This window comes from Engystomops pustulosus, chromosome 6, assembly GCF_040894005.1.
Source record: "Engystomops pustulosus chromosome 6, aEngPut4.maternal, whole genome shotgun sequence".
Lineage (NCBI taxonomy): Eukaryota > Metazoa > Chordata > Amphibia > Anura > Leptodactylidae > Engystomops > Engystomops pustulosus.
Genome location: NC_092416.1, coordinates 26,984,188 through 27,003,871, shown reverse-complemented (window position 1 = coordinate 27,003,871; position 19,684 = coordinate 26,984,188). Strand labels below are relative to the sequence as shown.

The 19,684-nt window shown below is 44.1% G+C and overlaps 1 protein-coding gene across 3 annotated transcripts in view; it reads right to left on the bottom strand.

Moving 5' to 3' along the window:
* Nucleotides 1-1,084: 1,084 nt before the first annotated feature.
* The window catches only part of IFFO2 (intermediate filament family orphan 2), a 43,367-nt gene continuing 24,767 nt past the window's right edge, over nt 1,085-19,684 (bottom strand). Inside the window, exons 2-9 of one of the 3 annotated variants that reach the window (XM_072155244.1) lie at nt 16,338-16,398; nt 16,165-16,260; nt 12,399-12,539; nt 11,802-11,950; nt 9,921-10,041; nt 9,652-9,741; nt 8,799-8,929; nt 1,085-7,530 (exon numbers count right to left, since the gene is read on the bottom strand). In XM_072155244.1, coding sequence (XP_072011345.1) covers nt 7,425-7,530; nt 8,799-8,929; nt 9,652-9,741; nt 9,921-10,041; nt 11,802-11,950; nt 12,399-12,539; nt 16,165-16,260; nt 16,338-16,398 — 895 coding nt within the window. In that variant the 3' untranslated portion in view covers nt 1,085-7,424. Of the gene's footprint in view, nt 7,531-8,798; nt 8,930-9,651; nt 9,745-9,920; nt 10,042-11,801; nt 11,951-12,398; nt 12,540-16,164; nt 16,261-16,337; nt 16,399-19,684 lie in introns of all 3 variants that reach the window. The other 2 variants (XM_072155243.1, XM_072155245.1) reach the window with 2 other exon arrangements.

Below are 19,684 nucleotides of genomic sequence, written 5' to 3'. Positions count from 1 at the left end.
CGCTGATGGGCCCCAGTAGAAAGTCTGTGCCAGGCCCCTCCCCAACTATAATGTATGGTTCATAGTAGTAGTCTTCTCATATGGGAAAGTGAAGGGCCCCCTAAACCTCTTGGGCCCAGGTGCGATCGCAACTCTGCACCCCCTCAAGTTACACCCCTGCACATGACCCTCCATCTGTGGCCGTTTTATGGACAGGGATCTCTGGCTGATGAGGTAAAAGACAGAAGGCTTCACTTATCATAAAAGCAGATAAAAAAAATCACATCAAGAAAGCGGAGCAAGACTATTAATAGATGTATATTGGTAAATTACCCAATACCCTTTACCCCATACATACTAGTACATCACAAGTCAATTAAGAGAGTATGGAGACGGCTCACAGGCAAATTGTCACTGGAGCATAATACAGTACAGGATTAGTAATGTCATGTATGTACACAGTGACTGCACCAGCAGCAGAATAGTGAGTGCAGCTCTGGAGTATAATACAGGATGTAACTCAGGATCAGTACAGGATAAGTAATGTCATGTATGTACACAGTGACTGCACCAGCAGCAGAATAGTGAGTGCAGCTCTGGGGTATAATACAGGATATAACTCAGGATCAGTACAGGATAAGTAATGTCATGTATGTACACAGTGACTGCACCAGCAGCAGAATAGTGAGTGCAGCTCTGGAGTATAATACAGGATGTAACTCAGGATCAGTACAGGATAAGTAATGTCATGTATGTACACAGTGACTGCACCAGCAGCAGAATAGTGAGTGCAGCTCTGGGGTATAATACAGGATATAACTCAGGATCAGTACAGGATAAGTAATGTCATGTATGTACACAGTGACTGCACCAGCAGCAGAATAGTGAGTGCAGCTCTGGAGTATAATACAGGATGTAACTCAGGATCAGTACAGGATAAGTAATGTCATGTATGTACACAGTGACTGCACCAGCAGCAGAATAGTGAGTGCAGCTCTGGAGTGACATGATTAAGCAGGTGTTAAAAAAAAAATAATAAAAAACACACACTTACAGAAGGAGTTAGGTCCATTATGATCAATTACAATAATACAATACACAACAGTTGAAGAATTTTGGCATTTATTGAAAGTTTTTTTTGTTTGTTTCGGTTAACAAGAGATAAAAGTACCACATCCTATGAATCAGGCCCCTGCCCCCTGGTGGAACTGCAAGGTATTGCTCAGCAACAGCATGCAGTCCACCCGGGAGAACGTACATTATATGATGGTTTCTGGAAATGGCTCTGTGACTGTTGTAGTGAGAATGAATACCAAGAGGCTGCAGAAAATATAACAAAATATACAATAATAATAATAATGCAAAAAGTAACAATAACTGTACATACATCCCAACGCCCACAAAGTAAAAACCTAGTCATACATGATATACAGTCCATTTGGCTTCAAGTGCGGCGCCCTCTAGGTAAAATATTCTGCCACTTTAGAAGTGGAATGTGCAGTAACCCCCCCCCCCCCCAATATTTTTTTAATTGTTGCCAATTTGACCCCCCAAAGTATTGCTAGACATAGTAAGGGACTCCCATAGCACAGGTCACATGTCCAAGTGTGACATCACCCCGATTGGCTGGTTCAATGGATACCTAGAGGACAGGAGGACCTTGGCTGCCTGTTGCCACCACAAAATTTAGCTTAATCATCTCCGCCACATTGTAGCGAAAACACAAAACGAGACAGCCAAACGCATCTGATTAAGACATAAGAAGTGGATAAAACACACAAATAAAAGTTACTGAACAGGCCTTACATTCTCCAGTGTCAGGCTACGAAAATTTGGAGGTGAAAGGAGTGAAGTTGGTCACGGCCAATGCAAATTTTTCACATTTCTTTAGCCATATTCACCTACAATAACCACCTTCTCCGCTAGGTGGCGCTGGTGTACAGTAACTGTGGAACTTCTCCAATGAATGGAGAAACCTTCATCTGCTGGGAGAAGTTATATCCTATATACACTGATACATGGCAGATGTGAGGGGAGGATTGCTTCTTAAATACTTGTAAAAGTTGCAGGACTGCATCTCCGTGCAACTTTTACACAAAATAAATTCACTAAAACTTATGGTTAATGTTTAATTCTTGTGGTTGTGCGCAATTAATCTGCTTTTACGCTTCCAAAACCTATTCATGCATCATGTTATGTTGTTACAGCCGGAGAGGAATACTGAACGGAGAGAACAATCTGATCCCAAAAGAATTTTTTTTTTTTCTTTTTCAAGTTTTTATAAAAAGTTTTGTTCATAAAAATAGAATATACAGGATTTACTTTATAAATATATTAGAGAGAACCCCCCAGGATACAGATACTTATCACATCCTCTTCTACTGCCTCCAGACAAATCTTCTCTGCTCCCAACATGCAAAATACAAACCACTACCCACATCCTATATACACTACACCCGCTGCTTTATACACCTCCCTACAATAGGGGGAGCTCTAGTGGATAGTGACTTCTACAAATATTAGTATATGGTTTTTGGGGGATGCAATGAGATTTTGATTGATTTTAAAAGCAAATCTACCATCAGAATCCATCATGATAAACCAGGGACACTGTGACTGGGGTAACCTTTTTAAGTTTGTTATCCATGGCCTCCTTCCTTCTAATATCAACTTGTAAAAGTATGCTAATGAGCCAGAACTGTCTCCCCCTCCCTCTGCCTGATGTACTCTTACATACTAGGAGGTAGCAGGGAGGGAGGGCAAGACATGCTCCTGCAGTGTATTAGCTAGTGAAGCTACAGTCCGGAGGGGCTCTGGTAACACCCCCCACCTCAAGCCTTTCTGGCTCATTAGCATATTTTTAAAAGTTGAATATAGAATGAGGGAGGTCATGGATAACAAATATAAGAAGATGACCACAGTCCCGGTGCCTGGATCTATGACTTAGTGTCCCTGGTTTATCAGGATGGATTTTGTTGGTAGATTTCCTCAAAAGTGTTAACTATTGATTCCATGCTACTCTACTTAAAGGGAACCTGTCAGCTTTTACAATCCTGGGACCCTAAACCTTTGTGTGTTACTCACTACGGCCTATAGTCGTAACAGACTGGTGACTTCCCTTGAATTGGATACATTTTGTCGTGACATTCCATTAAAAAAATAAATTCTCCAAAAGATGCAACATAGTTTGCAAAGTGTAGATTTTACTGTTGTGCCAATTCTCATCCACTTGAAAACACTAGATATTCCAGCGGGGATTCTGCAGCGATCCATCCCATGTAGATGTATAGAAGTATTCATACAGATTCACTGTACGTATGCACGGCTACAAGCCCCAAAATAGTCACAATTCCTGGCACAGGACCAGGAGTTGCGACTATTTAACCCCTTATACCACCTCCACACAAAGCGGCCGTGCACTACCTATAGATTGTGTCAGGTACTGGTAATTCTACGCCAGGCAGCACCAAGCACCAGAGTGTGAGAAATTATCTGAAATGTAGATTTCTTCCATCAATGTTGCACAGAGGATCTGCTGCGGATACAATACTGCCAGTCTACGCAAAATCCAGTACGGCAGCAGATTGTCTACACGTTGCAAACACTGCATTTTTTAAAGTGAATTTTCTGCATTGGATCTTATTTCTTTATGTGCTGCACAGTCTGTTGTATTACACCTGGGCTCGCTGCAGATTTTGCCAGTGATTTAGGTGCGGAGGCGGTGCACCCATGTACATGTACCCTTAGGATGAAAGGGGTGTATTGCACTTTACTAAAGAAAATTTCTCATTTGAAGCTGCACTTGCAGTCTATAGGATATCCATAGATCCCTCCAATTATAGGGACAGTGCGGTAATCCACATGCCACTGCTCAAGGTGTATGGGCTTTTTTTTTTAACCAGGATTTAAAGGGGTTTTCCCACAAAGGAAAGTTAGGCCCTATCCACGGGATAGAACCTACCTTGCTGATCAGTGGTGTCGGACCCCCCTGGTCGCCCCTCACACCCCGTGCATAGGGCCCGACTTTCCTTTGTGTGAAAACTCCATTTAAAGTAAACCATTACTTTCCAGGGATAAGAAAGGGTGTACAAAGGGAATTGTCATCTTCAAAGCACAATCAAGCATCCAACTAAGTCTTTTATAATAGTCAAGTCAAAGAAAAACCCCTTCCCAGCCCCCTATAAAAGAGTAATAAAACAGTCCTGACAATAGTCTATAAAACATGTCAATATGACACATCTATTCTGATACAAAATACAAAAGAAGTATCTACAATCTGCTGATACAGAAGGAGATCTGCAGCCACCTACCACCCAGCAGCTATTTGGTACAAAGTGTAACCCAAAATGTTGGTATAGATGTTTATATATACACAGGCGTCTCGCCTACGAGCTCCAGTAGGGGGCGCCATGGTGCGGGGCAGGTGCAGAGGAGAGGTTTTGGTTGTAACCTGCCTCCACGGTTGCTGCAGAGGAAGAGGAACCTATAAAAGAAGGGCTCCGCATCTATTTGAGGGCTATGGCTGCATGAAATATTCAGTACCTCTGCTAGGGATATTGATTTACATTATGTCATCTTCTCTGGTCACATCCAAAGCTGCATTAAAAAGGCTTCCTGCCTATTACTAGGAATCCGCTGACAGACAAAACCCATGATACAAGTGCAGAGTATCTACTGTACGGGAGAGGAAACTACAACTCCCAGCAGGTTATGTTTCCTAATCGTTTTTAAAAGTGCTATAGCTGTGAATGACGGATGCTGGGAGTTGCAGTTTCTGGAGCACTGTACTACTCTGACTGCATTACACAAAACTCACCACTGGAGGGCGTAGTCCCTGATACTGAATAAGAGAAATGTGACTACAGAAAAAAGAATTAGCAGCTTTAGATACGACTAGAGGGCAAAAACTGATGGAATTTAAATGATAATTTGCATAATAATCACATGTAACATGAACCAAATTCTATGGTATCCAAATTGTAGTCCATCTGACCTAGAGCTCCCCCGGAGGTCAGATGTATGCACTGCAGTTCTACAATAACATTTCCATCTTCCTCTGCAGTTACCGTGGATGGTCAGAGGACAAGGCGCTATACAATACGGGGGCAAGGGTGAGCAAATGTAACTAAGGCAACGCAAAGCACTAGAAATCTCAACAAACTACAAGTCAGAAGGCCACCGGGGTATGAATAAATTAACAAATACTCCTCTATATACAGAAATGGCTTTAAGTTTTACAACACCCGCTGTACAGGATATGGTGCCACGTAGCAGCTGTGCAGGACATGTGATGGAACCAGCGCCACAGAATAGGGATCCAATACTGGCTACAGGAACCTCTGCAGAACCACCAAATACTGAGTCAAGGCCAGTGCGATAGCAAAGCAATAACTATAGGTGCACTGGTTATAAAGCATTCACCATACACTGGAGATCTGATCATACCTTTGTGTATATTGTTAGTAGCAGCAGGACTGTGAAATATGTGACTGTTTTTGAAACTGTTGGGCGCTTTGCTCTCTGCCCTTTACAGCTCCTCCATTCCCATTATCTGCTACAGTATTTAATAAGATGAATACAGCTTGTACATAGAGCAGAGGCTGTACAGCAGCTCATTGTAGAGAACACAGAGCACAGCAGTGTGAGGACATTATCCCAGAGAGAGAAACTACAATCATCAAATATACATATTTTCCTACAGTCTGCCTGCTACTGCCAACAACATACATTAAGGGCTCTTTCACATTGCCGTTGATTTGCACGTCCGTGGTTCGGTGTTTTCCCACAGATGTCTCACAAAACCATTGATTTCTATGAGGATTTTCTCATTGGCTTGTATTTTCACTGATCAGTTGTCAGTGGGAAAAAAAATTATGACTTTTTTTTTTTTTTTTTTTTCAGATGCAGATCACGGAAGGCAAAAGAAGTCTATGGGGCCGCAAAAAAGAAACTGATGAAACATCCTGTGTTTTCCACTGATGAGGCTGAAAAACCGGATGTAATCATTAAAAGCAACGTTAAATCTTTTTTTTTGGGGGGGGGGGGTGTGACAAAAAATGGACAAAAAAAATGCAACAGATGTGCAACTGAAGCTGCACATAAACACCAATGTGAAAGAGCCATAATAAACGATTACACAGATCTCCAGGGATCATCGAAACTCGCGTTCAAACCCCTTTTAAATGAATGAGTTATTCTCTGGTGTGGAGTCCTGATATCCTAAGGCCACATTCACACAACTGTATGGAGGACAATGGCCGCACGGAGCGATACAGTGCCACACACGTGCGGCACAGTACCACTCTGTACACGGGGAAAAAGATTGGACATACCCCATCTTTCCCTGTGTGTACGGCCGTGCGCCAAGCTCTGCTATGGAGAGGGGAGGGGTCACCCCTCGTCCTCTCCAGCCCGGCGGGCATACGTTTGTGTAAATTCAGCCTAATAGCGTATACAACCAGTATAGTAATCCAAGAGAACTCGATCATTAGAATATCCAAATACTCCACACAAGGTGACAACCCAGCTGGGAACTTCCATGTTCCACATTCAGGAGGAATCGAAAAGACTGATTGATATGTAACTTACTGATATGCAACTTTTGATTTTAAAAAAATTCCTCCTCCATTAAGAGTCAAGTAGGCGTTCCCGAGCAGGACAACCCACTAGACTTCTCCTTAACCTCCTGCGTTCATAGAAACATACTGCAGCAGCGCTTTCCCTTTAACGCAGACATTTTCGGGAGACCCTTTTTCTTTCCATTGGGTCCATAAGTGCCACCGATTCCAAAAAAAAAAAAAATGTTATGTAACAAACTCCGTAAAAAGGAAACCCTATGATACAATGACAAAGGCGCAGTAACATTCGTATAAATAAGGCAAACATATTGCATAGTCCCACACACAGTGCCACCTTCTCCAGCCGCTGCGTTGCCCCTTCTCTCCTCAAAGGCAAATGCCGCCATCTTGACCCACCATTAAACTAAATAGAAGAATTTGGTTTGTTGCTCAGTTTCTTACAAGTGCTATAAGCGAATCCCCGGAGCCGTGGCCACAGACCACGGCCCCATAAAATGGTAACTGTAATCCTACAAAATGATTGGCTGCCGTAAGCACCCCAAGGTAATGTGCACCTAGAAGACATTTCATAGGCCGCCTGTTACTACATCAGCCCGTGTGTGTAGGCTTAGGGTGCGCCCGAGCCACAGCGCTCCATCCGTGGCTTAGTCCAGGTGGCTCAGAAGCGGGGAAGGCACATTTCATACAGCACTTTTTTTTTGTCTTAAACAAAATTTTTTGTTTTTTTTCTCTATTTACAGGATTTTCTGTAGAAGAATAGACATTTACAGCACCAAATTAAGGGGGACGTAAAGGGGGGGTCTTCGGAAAAAGAACCCCTTAGGTAAAGTCTCTGACAAAGAAAAAAAGTCCGTCTGGCTTCACTTATCAGCTGATGGTAATATCTCCGTCTGCATCTTTCTCAAACTCGTCCTGCATCTCGTCCGAGTTCCCTGAGTCGCTGCTGGCCACAGAACTGGTGGACGGAGAGTTCCTGCAAGAAACCAAGCAAGACATAATGTAAGGCAGGTACTCACAGCAGCATAGTCGCCTATAGTTATGTCTCTACTTAACCCCCAAGCCCCCCTCCCCCTGCACAACTACTGTAACCATCCAATCAGTACAAGACCATAGTCCAGCAGAGAGTCAGTAACTCACAGCATTATAGAGGACTATTGACGACTGTGCTGCTGTGAGAACCTGTGCAGGTACTCCACAGCAGCATAGTCCCCTATAGCCATCTATGATGGTAGGAGTCCTACTACCTCCCCCACAGGACTACTGCCGTGTACTATAATCATGCGTTTAATTCCACAGGGCGTCAGTAGCTTGCAGGATCATAGAGGACTACAGACAACTATGCTGCTGTGAGTACCTGTCAGAAGAAAAAAAAAAAGGATTATGAACACTGTGCAGATACTCACAGCAGCACAGTCACCTATAGCCATCACTGATGGTAGGAGTCCCCCTACCTCCCCCACAGGACTGATGTCATGTACTATAATCATGCATTCAATCCTACAGGGCATCAGACATTGGGGACAACAGACATCCATGCTGCTCTGAGTACCTGTGAATAAGAATGATGAGCATTGTACAGGTACTCACAGCAGCACAGTCGCCTAAAGTCATCTATGATGATAGGAGTGTCCCCCCCCCCCTTCCTGTATCACTACTGTCCTGTACAGAAATCACAAATTCAGTACAAGACCACAGTCCTGCAGGGACCCAATAACTTACAGCATCGTAGAGGACTACAGACGACGATGCTGCTGTAAGTTCCTGTTCAGTCAATTCGGCAGTGGCCAATGATTAAGTTTGTAACCCATTCTGACACCTCTTGCCCCAAATAGATAAAATTTGACTCATGAATAGTCCACTTAAAGGATTGTTCTTGGCTATGCTGAGGGGGCCTCCGTTACTTTATTTTCTATTGCCCTTTGCAACCCCCCCCCATCTAACATGTATAGACCATATTCAGACAGTATATAGGTTTGTACTCTATTAACCAGTTGTATGAAGTCACTAGGAGGGAGGACTCTGTACCTGCTAATTATTTGTTCTGTCAATAACGACACCAGTGATTTTGTTCTATTATTATTTGGCAGTGTTTGGTTTAGCGGGCACTTCACCTCATGTAGCACTAGATTATATATATCCATCCCATGTGTGGGTGCTCTCATAGATGATGCCCTAAAATTGTCAACAAGCACCACCTAAACCAACTCACCCCCTATACAGGGCACATCCAGGGCGACCTACCTGCCGGCCGATCCTTTTATGAGCCTTCGACACGTTTCCATCTGCACGTCCAGACCCCTCTTCATGCTGCACATTTCCATGTACTCGTGGAGGTGCCGGTTCATGTCGCTCTTCGCGTTGGCCAATTCCAGCTACAGAGGGTGTAAACCGGGAGTCAAATTAAAATAAGAGTAGGGATTATGGTTCTCATCAGTTCTGGCAGCTTTGTAAGTGATAGTTCATGTAGAAATCTGCTTGGGTCGCATTTGCAGTTTGATACAAAGTTGCATGAAGGCGGCAGAGAATATTAAGTGCATGATGGTATTTCAGGTGAGATTCATGGAGTGTAGTGTGAAGTACAGACACCACACAGTCCCAAAACCCCCAGAAGAGAGAAATGTAATGACCCTACATGTCCTGGAGGGGGCAGCATGTACCAAGACTGATTCATCCTCATCTCAGGCAGACATGACAGCGATCTTATTTATAATGCAACTTTGACATCATTAGTATTCTTGAGCTTCGTCTCAATTAATAAATCTGTACATTACTGATATTTAATCAGGACATTGTGAACCCTCTTTAAGATTACAGACAAGACTGTAATAACTTTATAGATTTAGGACCGAAACAGAATATTACCTCAATGGTTTTGACCATTGTGCTCGCTCTGGGGTCACCATGACAGAACAGTATCAGACTTCCTGTCATGTGACCTCGACTTCCATAAAGGAGTGAGGGTCACATGACAGGAAGTCTGTGCAGAGTTAACAGGGCAACCCCAGAGCAAGCAGAATTTTTTATCACTGCAGCAAAAGAGAAGAACAAAATTATGTGAAAACTGAAGTTTTGGGCCCCCGTAATATTTCATCACCTCAATTTGGTCTATGGTTTCCTGGTACTCTTTGTCTCTCGTTTTTAAGAAGGTTTCTGTCTCCTGTATCAAATCTCCCAAAGTTTCCTCCTGCTAAAGAGAGAAATCAGGTTCAGAACAAAAAGTTTTGCAAGTTTTGATAAAGTAACTCAGCGCAGTAAACTGTAATAGGACGCGATGGGTTCTGGGTGTTCTGGACAGTCAGAATAACAGCCTCCAAAAATAACATGTTACCCACTGGGAAACTACCATTGCCCTGTGGTACTGACCTCTGGTGGGGCCTCCACAGGGGGGTTACAGTTGGTGAAATCTTCCCATAGTAACAATGTATCCTCATTCTCTTCCCACGTCAGGCTGTCGCAATCGTCGTCAAAGTCGTACGTCTCCCGTCTGTGGAAGACAAAGCGAAACATTTTTGATTGGGATCTGCTTGCTCTAGATTTGGCCACCTGGTGGCGCTATGACACCGAGCCTGTACAACACAGGGCTGCATTGCATCCCCAGGAAATTACACTTTTGTGTGTCATATAAGGATATATACGTGATGATCTCTCCCAGCGGGTGCATCATACAGCGTACGGGTGGGATGTAACCCTGCGGAGCCTGGAATGTAATGACTCATCCTACAAAATATTCACTGTACTTTATGCTCTTAAAGTCACAGTAAAAATTAATCTTCTGCAGTATAATAAGGGCAAAATCCATTGTACAGCCCACATGTTCCTCCTTCTACTTGCACAGCTGATGGCTTGTTACCATGTAATCAGCATTAACATTCGCACAAACCTTTCTCCAGTCCTGGTGTTCCGTTACAATGTAACAGTTTAGGGAAAAAACATCAGGATGGATTCTAAGCTTAACAAAAAAAAAAATTAAGACTTCCTTAACCATCCCTTTAAACATGGAGTCTACAAACCACCAGATCAGGCTTCTTTCAAGTACAATATTTGTACAGATGACATCACTGAAGCCCTTGGTGATGTCATCAGGACCCATATCATCATATGGATTTGTATAGGATGAAGAAAGCCTTGCGTCTGGCTAAGATCATCAGATGAATGACTGCTGGTTCTACACATGAGATATGAAGTTATGCACATTCATCCCACAGCCGGCGGATCGCATTTGGCAGACTGACTTTCTATGAAATCATGATGCATAAATATGGCCAAAGTAAACCGCACAGACGGACGGGGAGGGCGGTATTTTAAGATATCTAACAGCTTGCTCAGCATACTTCACATAAGCCTCCTCCTCCCCCAAGTATCTGCTGCTCCAGACCTGGGGAGAAGCTGCAGACTTGGCCCAGACCTCTAGGACGTCCGCCAGTCACATCCTATTCCCAGGAAAACAAATCTCACTCTGGAATTGTGCTAATCGCAGGAAGCCGAGATATGTAGTCCAGGGAATGCACTGGAGAATAATCGCGCTCCGTCTCACCAGTATCTGGGGATTTTGCCTAAGTCCTGGGAACTTGGTCGCGTATTTGCTCTTATGTCGTGTATTGTACACCACTAAAGTAGGACCATTCCCCCAAATACAAAATGCTCAATGACACATCTTATTGGTTATCAATGCCCTTGACCAACATGTCCTGAGACATTCCCTCTAAGAAGTACAAGTACAAAATCTCATATCGTTAGATTTCCACTATACCCCTGATATTTTTGGCATTTGTTTTATTCAAATCCGTCCACCCATTCAAAAGTTATGGCCCCCGGAAGTTTAGAATTCAACTTGCTCATACGCGCTAAGTGGGTGGCAACCTTTTGTATTTCCTCGGGGGCGTGTCCGTTGCCACCCCCTTGGCTACTATGCACCACCTCACATATAAACTTCCAGGGGCCATATCTTTTGAATGGGTGGACGGATTTGAATAATACTAATACCAATTTTAGCAGGGGTACAGTGGGGATCTAATTCGATGTTGAATTTTGAACTTTGTCACACGCCCTTTTTAGAGCGATTGTCATTTGACCGAAACAAATGTATCATCAAAGTGTACCAATCTTCAAAAATGAGCTCTTTTGTTCAAGTAAGGCACGGATTGTGCCTAGTGCATTCACCCTCCATAGCCATTACTCCCCCCAACCCCTCTATGTACATGCATGCTCAGTCCCACTATCCCACATCGATTACACTGGACTTACAACTGGTTGAACATTCTCTTCATCTCATCCGTTATATTGAGGGAACAAGTGACTTCATCATCAGAGAATCGCCCGGTGTCCCCGTCCTGCTCCGAGATGTCATCTTCAGTCATCACCTTCCGCTCTTTCTTTTTAGACACTGTCCCCACCTTCATGGATAAAAGATTGTCAACTCTGTTAGTAACAAACGACCTTGACAGAGGAGCCCCCTTCCCCCAAACATTAGTCCAGGGGTACAAGAGATGCATTAATCAAGCTGCAAGACTGCATTCACCACAGGGCACATACAGTGGCAGCCGCCAGCATGCAGTGTGGAGCGGGATGCATGGTGAAGAGCAAGCCCTGCCTGCCACCCGAAAAAGACCAACTACCCAAGAGAAAGAGACACCGATACAAAGGAGAGGACGGAAAGAACCACAGACACCAAAACACAGAACCTGAAGAAGAGGAGTCGCATCAGACACTACGATAGTGGAGCCAAGATGGTCTTCACCACCAAGAGGAGCCTAGTCTACCCTCCACCATGACCGGATAGAAGTGTATGAGAGGCTGCATGAGAAGATTGGGGAGAGAGAAGGAGAGACAAGGCTCGGTCACCTGAAACATCTTGGATACGTCTTCAGAATTGCGCTGCTGTGCTACGTCACACAGCTTGGCAGTGATATCAATCCGTCTGCAGATATCCATGTCCACCTTCATAGCTTTTTCCTGGATCTTTGAGTCGAGATCAGTCATGGGCTGCAGGGGACATTTGTACATTATCTTCTCTAATAAGAACGGCATCACAAAAATCTCTCCTCTTAGAGAAAAGTCTTATCACCAACCCCCTCCACCTCATCCCCTTAACAGATGTTGTTCCACGAATTCCTCCGCAGCTGGAATTTTTTTCTGTAGCCCCCTACATTCCCAAGCAATCAGGGCCATTAGTTTGGCACCCAGAACACTGTCAGGAGGATGGTGCAGGAACCGCCCACTTGACGGAACAGCTAATTTGCATATAAATACGCTAAACTGAACTGTATAACTCGGGAATTTTTTTTCCAGAATCAGTGACACTTATTGAAGGATTATTGGATAAAATGGTGAACGTTCCCTTTAAGCTCCAGAATCCAGGATCCTAACCCTAATTTAGAATAACCAGATGTGTTTACCAGATAATAATACAGAAATAATTCAATAACGTCCTGATCTTATTTTGCCCTGCTACAGTCACTCCCAGAGCTGCAGATTTGGATGTGATTGGAGTAGAAGACCCAATATAACATTGTAAAGCAAAGTATCTGCAGAGTTCTTGTGTAGTTTTAAGAGGTTATTAGTGGGGCTGCACTATAGATGCATAGTCCGTAACTTGAGCAGATATAGGCTCCCGCCCGAGTCCTTGTACTCCACCCTATAAGGGTTACGCTGCCTGGTATATAATAGATGCTTGTGGCTGGTGTTACAAGGTGTTTGGCGTTGCTGGGATGATTGTTACATCAGTTCCATAAACAGCGGCAATCCACCCGCCACCAACCTCAATAGCCCACGGTCACCTCCCTATTGTACTTACAAGAAGATCTTTCAACAATTATGTAATGAGGCCTCTGCATATAGGGCAGGATGCTCCACCCCTGCTACACCTACTGTAAATGGAGCATGAGAACCGGTGCACGGTGTCCCCAGAGACCAGGGACCTCACCCCCATCTCACCAAGACTTATGTAACCCCATTGTGCAGAAAATCACCATTACCTTTAAGGGAATCATGTAGCCAGTGTGAGGTATTGTCATGAAACAAACGTTGTGTTACTAGAAGTGTAACTATGATTGTACCTTTACTGGTGTATCCTCACACTGCTGTGCTCTCCCACTCTCTGCACGGATTAGCTCAGCATCCGTAGTGGAAGCTGTAGTATTACAGCTACAGCTTGGAGGGAAGGAGCATTGGAGCTGCACAAGTCACAGAACTAAGAGCACAGCAGTGTGAGGACACACCCCTAGTGCACTTAGGCTACAATCCTGGAATATAAATGGCTACATAAGACCCTGAATGACTCCATAAACAGAACATGGGTAAAAATAGAACAGTCTGCAGATCAGAAACAATAAGACCTTGTGTGGGATAATCCTTTAACTCCTTCACTACCAGTGCTGCAGCTTATCAGAACAAAGTCCATATAGAACCTCCCCAGACAGAGGCTGGAGACGCCATGTTGGAGCCCCTGGACTACTTCCTATGACTGACTTGTGGGGGAGATAAGGCTGCGCAGACAATGGGAGAACAGACTCTCCTGCTGGTTACCAGACTCCAATTACATCCCGGGGAGCGACACATTATTCATTGTTGTGTTTCTCTTGGCGAGGACTCCTAATATGGATTCAGTTTTCATCTACAGCTCTGAACCCGTTAACTGCATCATGACCGGAATGTATTCGCAAAATCCTACTATAGCCTACTGCTGATAGCATTTGGGATCAACAGCGGTAGGGATCACTGATCCCAACAGCAGTTGTGATCATGTAGTAATGTTATGTATCAGCCTTCGAATGACACCCTTGTGTGTGAGTAACAGTGGGACAAATAAATACAGATTTATATTCCTGGATTGTAGTTTCCTCAAGTTCATGGGTTAAGTGTCCTCACACTGCTGTGCTCTGTGCATCAACTCTGCTCTGAGTTCAGGTCAAATACTACAGCAGTCATTTAGAAGGGAGAGCTTTTTATGCAATTCAATGCATAAAAGCAGAGAGCAAAGAGCACAGCAGTCTGAGGACACCTTTACCAAGTGAATCTGGAGAAGCTACAATCCTGGAATATTAACACTTTAGTGTCTGGTTCCTTTACATATATAATGGCTAGGCTCAGCCATGGGTCCATGTGTTGTGAAGGGAAGAGAGGAGAAAGCCCCTTTAAGACACACTAAGTTAAAGGAAACCTACCAGTTAGAATGGCAGGGGTAAGCTGTAAGTACCAAGCACCAGCTATGGGTGAGCTGGTGCCGGTACTTACTTTCGTTAGTGTTATAAACAGGGGTATCGCGGTTTTAACACTTTTTAAACAATAGGTTTATATAATAGATATATTTTGGTGAGATATAGTATTAATCTACTCTATTTTACTGTAATGAAGGATTAATCGTTCCATAATGGAGATGGTTTTTAGGTGATAGTGCAGTAACTGTAAACACTTTCTGCCAGTTTAGGTTTGTTACATTGTATCCATTCTAGACAATTCTTTGTACACAGAACAGTGAACTCCCGATTGTCTATTCTGTTACAATGTATCAAACATAAGATAAGCCCTGTCTTGACACGGTAACAGCTTTAGGTGGCGCTCACACACACTGCGTTTGATTTGCGTTTAGAAACACAATTCGGGCAGCGTGGAGGAGCTTTCTCCGATCGCGGTTAAAGGGGGAGTTCGCATTGTGGCAAATTAATGTTATTGTTTGTATAATGAAAAGTTATACAACTTTATAATATACTTTCTGCATCACATCTCCACTGGAAATAAACAATGAAGCTTCCTATAGAATGACAGCAAGCAGAGATCTAGGAAACTGCGAGGAATTGATACAGAAAGTATATTGGAGAATGTTATAACTTTTCATTATACAAACAATAACATTTTATTTGCCGATATGGGAACGCCCCTTTAAGTTTAGTTGTAAACACTTACAAATCCGGACCAAGCATCAAGCGTTTTGCTAATAAAGTATATAAGACGTGTGTTACTTGTTCACATAGGTGTAAACTCACTGTGATGTAGACCAGCTCCTCCCTACGGTGTTCAAATTGTGCTTCTAAAATCCAAGTCAATGCAATGTGTGTGAACGCTGCCTTTGCAGTAAGTCGGGACAGGGTTAACGTGACCGCAAAGTTCCAAGTCACTGACAACAAGCAGATATCTTGCTAATTCTCATTAGATGCTTGGTGGGCTCTTCATTAGGATAATTTAGTGTGCAATCCATTTAATTACCTTTATTAATTACTAAAATTAGCATATTATCAAATACCTGTACCTAAGGGTGGACTGCGGGGACAATCCCTACAGAGCAGTGTCCACTCCGGACCGGTCACACGTGCAGAGACCCCGTCATGCATGTACCAGCGGTTAGTCACACACAGCACACAGTGTTACCTCTGGGGTCTTCCACAACAAACCTGAACCCACAATGCAATCAGCATCTTAAGACACAGCCCATTCATGTGCCACACCGGCCAATGGAGAAGCGGGGTGAGTGGTCTGTACAACCTCTACGGAGGGAGGGGACCCCCGGTACAGCCACACGGATCAGTGCTCAGGATCTCACACAGAGGAAGCGGTGAGGGTAAAACATTCCGCAGTGATCGCCAAGTGGGAGGAGCTTATACATGGGACTTACATCACTCATCAGACCCTTGAAGACCACCAGCTCGGACTTCAGCCTCTCGATCTTCTCGTTGAGTTCATCATGGACGTTATAAGCTTCCTGCGCCTCCTGGGAACAAAGAGGAGCCGTGAAATCAGTGCTCACAGGGAGAAGGCGCCTTCTCAGGAGAACCAAAAAAACCTTACCTCCTGGAGGCTCTCCACCATGGATTCCAGATTCGTCCTCTTGGCCATCTCTTCTTCCCATCTGCAGAGAGACAAGAAAATCTCAATCAATAGGAAACTAAGAAAAATGGAGAATTGTTACAATTTATATTTATAGTCACATTCCGCTTCCTTCCTGTTAAATCACCGGATCTCGGATCTCACTTCCTCCCCCCAAGTTCAATGTATGAGGCACTTGAATGCCCGTATTCATGGCTTCCGGCTCTAATCTCACTTCTTAAAGGGGTCTTAAACAATCCAAATTTTTTAGGGAGCATGAAAATACAAACTGGATGTGACAGCTGCAGAGTACACCCGACACAGAAACGAACCCTCCACATCCCACTGTACTATAAGGCATCAGCCGCACCCCACTAGGATTCTAAATGCAGCTTTGGATGTGAATGGAGTAGAAGTCACTTTATGGGTTGCAGCTGTCACTGGATATGTTAAAATTGGAAAATCTTGTTGCAAAAAACTCTACATGTCCAGTCAAGCTGCTGACAAAGCCGGAAACCCGGACAACTGTTCCCAAATGAGTAGTGGACTTCTCACCCAATTGCTGGTGCCTGCCCCCAGAACAAACAAGTCACAGAGAATGGAGAGGTCAGCCGAAAATAGTCATATAGAGCTGCCAAGTTTAAAAGGGTTACGTTTAGAAAAACATGGCTGCCATCTTCCAGAAGCAGTGCCACCCTTGTCCTCAGGGCGAGTCAGGTATTGCAGGAAGACTATACAAGTGTGAGGAGGTAAGCTGCACACCGTAGAGAGATGTGAAGCATTTCTGGGAGAAGCTCTCTCCCTCAATCCGTCCACTCATCAGAACTCTCAGATCCTTTCTAATCAATACGTCTTCAGGCTGTAGCGAGTCGCCTCCGCAGGGCCCCATCCACTGATCCTGGGACGTGGCTATACCAGGTGGGAGTATAATATTACACAATACAAAGCGGAGAAGGATCATACGTAGATTCATAACTGTGGTTAAAAATATCAGTTTTTCAGTTGATCAAGAAACAGGAGGCCCAGGATGAGCACTGGTTATGCAATCGCAAAAGGACACGGAATATGTGAATAAACACAGGGGGCGATCTCTGTGTGTGATGTATGGAGGATGATAATACACATGGACGTCTCCCTCCCGGCTCCTGGATGGATTCAGGTCCAGATTCGGTTTCAGGGAAAAGACTAAATTTAGCAAAGTCTTTTCGGTGACAAGAAATAAGATGAAGCGATCTCCTGCCTCAGCCCCTGGCGAGCGTCCAATACCCCGGATAGCAGCAGTCTGTGACTCCATATTGCGGCATGTGAGATATGTCTCTATTTTAGCTGCATTCCAGGCAGTTTATAAGCGGAGCAGAGATTGGGGCGGCCGCGCTGTGGGGCTCTGCTGCCTGCGTCCTCCCAGCATCCTACAGGGACGCGGCGTACGAGGGCAGGCAATCCAGGCACATTCAGGGCAGTGCAAAGCATGGACGAGGCACAGAACTTGGACCGGAGAACACACATAAGAGTTTGTATGTTCTCTCAGTGTTTCATAGGTTTCCTCCAGGTCCTCTGGTTTACTTCCACACTCCAAAACATACTGGTAGGTTGATTGGATTGTGAGCCCCATTGGGGACAGGGACTGATTTGGCAAGTTCTGTGCAGCGCTGCATAATCTGTGTGCTATATTAAGGAATTATTATTATTATGCTAATAGAACAAAGCAGAAATATTAATTGTCCAGCAAGTGCATTATTAGGAGCTCAAAATGTTCCCAGAATTATTGCAATTTTAGTCGTAACTGCCATTTTGGGCATCAGCTGCCTGTAGGCAAAATTGGGCCCGCCCTCCATGCACTTGCAGGCCGATTTGCATATATATGATACCGATAATTAAAGGGGTGTTCCCATTTCAGCAAATTAATGTTATTGTTTGTACAATAAGAAGTTATACAATTTTCCAATCTACTTTCTCTATCAATTCTTCCTCTAGATCTCTGCTTGCTGACATTCTATACAAAGCTTCCAAGTTTACTTCTATTGGACAAAGATCTGACGGTGATCACACAGGTGCACGGCTCGTTAGTATCACAGAGAGTTATCAGAGCTGTGTGATATAACGAGCCGTGCACCTGTGTGACCATGGGCAGGTTTCTATCCACTGGAAGTAAACAGAAGGTTTCCATAGAGTGACAGCAAGCAGAGATCTAGAAAACTGTGAGGAATTGATACAGAAAGTATATTGGAAACTTGAATAACTTTTCATTGTACAAACAATAACATTTATTTGCTGATATGGGAACTCCCCTTTAATCAATAACCCTTTAAGCCGCACAGCACCGGCCTAATAAGCAGGTGAAATCGTCCCATTCTGCAATGCGAGAATATCAGCCTCAGGTACACACACGACAGGTGTAATAACAACCTGGATATTAATACCTCATCACCCTGCAGGGAGGGACACAGCCGCACAACATGACACATTCTTGATTTCCCTTGAAAAATGACTCGCAGATAAAATGATGGTCAATAAAGGATAAGCGGCGGCGGTATGTGCTGTGTGTAGCATTCCTGCACCTCCCGACTCACCCCCAGCAAGATGCACCTTGTTCACACATTACACAGACTGATGGAATGTAAGTTATTAGGACGAACCCCGGAGGACAACAATGCAAGCCCAGATACACCGAGACGTCACCAATCACACAATTATATCTGCCCTGGCAACCAGTAACAAACCAAAGGCTGCACTCACCGGTCCCAAAGATATGTACTCATCCCGAGTATCCTCACTATTCTGCTGCTGGTGCAGTCACTGTGTACATACATGACATTACTTATGCTGCACTGATCCTGAGTTACATCCTGTATTATACCCCAGAGCTGCACTCACTATTCTGCTGCTGGTGCAGTCACTGTGTACATACATGACATTACTTATCCTGCACTGATCCTGAGTTACATCCTGTATTATACTCCAGAGCTGCACTCACTATTCTGCTGCTGGTGCAGTCACTGTGTACATACATGACATTACTTATCCTGTACTGATCCTGAGTTACATCCTGTATTATAATCCAGAGCTGCACTCACTATTCTGCTGCTGGAGGAGTCACTGTGTACATACATGACATTACTTATCATGTTCTGATCCTGAGTTACATCCAGTATTATACCCCAGAGCTGCACTCACTATCTGCTGCTGGTGCAGTCACTGTGTACATACATGACATTACTTATCCTGTACTGATCCTGAGTTACATCCTGTATTATACTCCAGAGCAGCACTCACTATTCTCCAGGTGGAGATCTTTACACAACACACTGTACAGTAATGGATATTAGTTG